The sequence below is a fragment of the Penaeus chinensis genome, chromosome 5, assembly GCF_019202785.1.
Source record: "Penaeus chinensis breed Huanghai No. 1 chromosome 5, ASM1920278v2, whole genome shotgun sequence".
Taxonomy (NCBI): Eukaryota; Metazoa; Arthropoda; class Malacostraca; order Decapoda; family Penaeidae; genus Penaeus; species Penaeus chinensis.
This window is the reverse complement of record NC_061823.1, coordinates 31903319-31906066: the sequence shown is the minus strand read 5'-3', so window position 1 is coordinate 31906066 and position 2748 is coordinate 31903319. Positions and strand designations below refer to the sequence as shown.

Sequence of the window (2748 nt, the reverse complement as noted above, 5' to 3'; positions counted from 1 at the left end):
GTTGTTTTGGAATTGGTGTATGTTATTGATGAGATAATAGTGGTGTTTTTTTTATGATTTTTTTTTTTAAATAATAGTTTATGGTAGCATGCATGATAAAGACTCTGGCCCCTTCTACCTCCGCCCCTCAGGTTCATCCTGGGTCTCGCGGGCGGCATGACCACCATCGCTGGCTATGCCTTCGTGGTGGAGCTGGCGGACTCCCACCTGCGCGGCACCATGGCCACCATCCCCACCATGGGCATCGTGCTGGGCGGCCTGTACACGGTGTCCCTCGGCTATGTGCTGGCGTGGCACGTCCTCGCCTTCGTGTGCATCCTGCCGCCGCTGCTGCTCCTCGTCGGCTCCTTCTTCCTGCCGGAGTCGCCGTCCTACCTGGTGATCAAGGGGCGTCGCCAGCAGGCGCTCGTCATCCTGCGGAGCCTGCGCGGAGACTACGCCGACGTGGAGGCCGAGGTGGCCGACCTGGAGCGGCGGAACCGCGTGGGCGGCGGCGAGGGCGGCTGGCGGGGCCTGCTGAAGGCGGACGTGCTCAAGCGCATCGCCGTCGTCGTCACCCTGTTCGCCCTCATGCAGCTTTGCGGCAACTTCGTGTTCATGATCTACACGGCGCGTGTCCTGCAGGCGACGGGGGCGCCGCTGGACCCCGACGCCATCACGGCCATCGCGGGGGCGCTCAAGGTGGGCGGGACGCTCGCCGCCATCCTGCTCATGGACCGCGTCGGCCGCAGGAACTGCCTCATCGGCTCGCACGCCGTCAACGCCGCCTGCCTCCTCATCCTCGGCACCTACGTCCACCTGGCCGAGGGCGCCGAGCCGGGCGACGACTCCTTCGACAGGTAAGCACTAACTCGGGCCTGGAAAGCGAATAGAATCACAACACAAATTGCTTTTATCTTGGGGCGTGTTGCTCCACACTGGCTCCCGTTCCATCTAAATCTATCCCCATACCTACACCTATCCTATGATTCCCTACAGCTATTTACATTTCTATACTATTTACCCCTCGATACATCTCCTCCATTTACTAAACCAATCAAGACCCGAGAAACACTGCTCAAACGTACCACACTTAAGCAACAAAACACCAGTTATCAATACTTCCAGGCTGAAATGGGTCCCTACCGTGTGCGTGACTGTCTCCCTCTTTTTCTGTGATATCGGCGTCCACCCTGTGCCGTACGTCCTTTCGTCGGAGTACTTCCCTACCAACCTCAGAGCTCAGGTAGGCCTATGTCGTGTAACCTTATATTAGGATGTAAGGATGTATAGTCTGATAGGATATACTAAACTATGAGGCTGTTTATTGTCGGTTATGATAGGCTATACTTTGTAGTTATAAAACGTAAGGTTATATAGCACAATGGGATATAAGGTTATATTGTGTTGTACGCTATAACATTATTTTCTATAATAGGTTACAGTAAACTATTAGAGGCCATGAAGATATGCTATATCACAGAAATTTTCATGTTCTTAGAATCAGAATATAAGTATACCATTGCACTTGAATTCTTGGATTGTTTAAATTGTTATTGCAATCTTGTGTTGACATTCTAAATCGTAAGAAATATGGTAGTGATGGATAACACGAATGCCTTTCATTATATTAATTTTTTTTCAAAAGAAAATCTACATTTTAACCACAACAAATCATCCCATCGATTAATATTATTATCTATATCATTTTTATTTTTTATTCTTATCATTATCATTGTTGTTATCATAAATATTATCATTATCATCATCATCAATTACCATTATCACCATCATCACCACCAATCCTCCTCCTCATCACTTGCAAACCCTAATAATTATCCTTATTTTACCCTTCTCCCTTTCTCCCCCCCCCCCCCCCCCACAGGCCTCATCCATCTGCATCTCGGCTGGAACTATACTGACCTTCCTCGTCCTCCAGCTCTATAGTCCTATGATGGAGCTCTTCACGCAGGCGGGTCTCTACTGGTTCTATGGGGCGACCAGCGTGGTGGGGGTCGTGTTCTGTTTCGTTGCGGTGATCGAGACGAAGGGTAAGGCTGTTGGGTGAGAGGGGGGTGGGGGTGAGAGGGGTTATAGTGGGGGTTAAGAGGGGAGAGGGGGTGAGAGGGGTTATAGTGGGGGTAAGAGGGGGGGGGGGGGTGAGATGGGTTAAGGGGGGGATGAGAGGGGTGGGGGTGAGGTTGGACTGTGGGAGTGGGGTGGGGGTGAGAGGGATGAAAGTAGGGGTGAGTGGGTGGGGATATATGGGTAGGGGTGAGGGTGATGACTGCGCTGAGGGACCAGGAGTTTTCACTGAAAAAAAAAAAAAAATTATTTAGGGTAGCGAATCTAGAAAATCTGGGAATATTGAATGTGGAATTATATTATCATATCAGGGTATTCCGAGATATATATTTGCCTTGTACCTTTCAAGTATCTCGGAATATGGTGAAAGAATGTAAATTTTTTACCTTATTTCATTTTATTTTCTTCACTCTTTTGTACTCTTATTCTTATTTATTTTATTATTATTATTTTCAAAAAAAAAAAAAAAATCATTATTATGTTCTACTGTTTTTTTTTATTTTTTAGCATGGATACAAATCATGCTCAAAAGCGTGTATGTATGAACAAAAAGATGAGAGAAAATGTACGAAAATAACAATGAACTGTGAAGTCATTATTTATTGTTCTTTTCTCTGTGTGTGAATCTGTTTATCTTTTGTTTGTTTGTGTGTAATGAAACCTTCGAATAGTTATGTAAATGTG

The 2748-nt window shown here is 47.1% G+C and overlaps 1 protein-coding gene across 1 annotated transcript in view; it reads left to right on the top strand.

Annotated features, from left to right (window-relative positions):
- The window catches only part of LOC125025834 (facilitated trehalose transporter Tret1-like), a 10178-nt gene extending 8131 nt beyond the window's left edge, over positions 1-2047 (top strand). Inside the window, exons 5-7 of the mRNA XM_047614108.1 lie at positions 132-839; positions 1108-1225; positions 1865-2047. Of these exons, the coding sequence (XP_047470064.1) occupies positions 132-839; positions 1108-1225; positions 1865-2047 (1009 nt within the window). The remainder of the gene's footprint in view (positions 1-131; positions 840-1107; positions 1226-1864) is intronic.
- Positions 2048-2748: the final 701 nt, after the last annotated feature.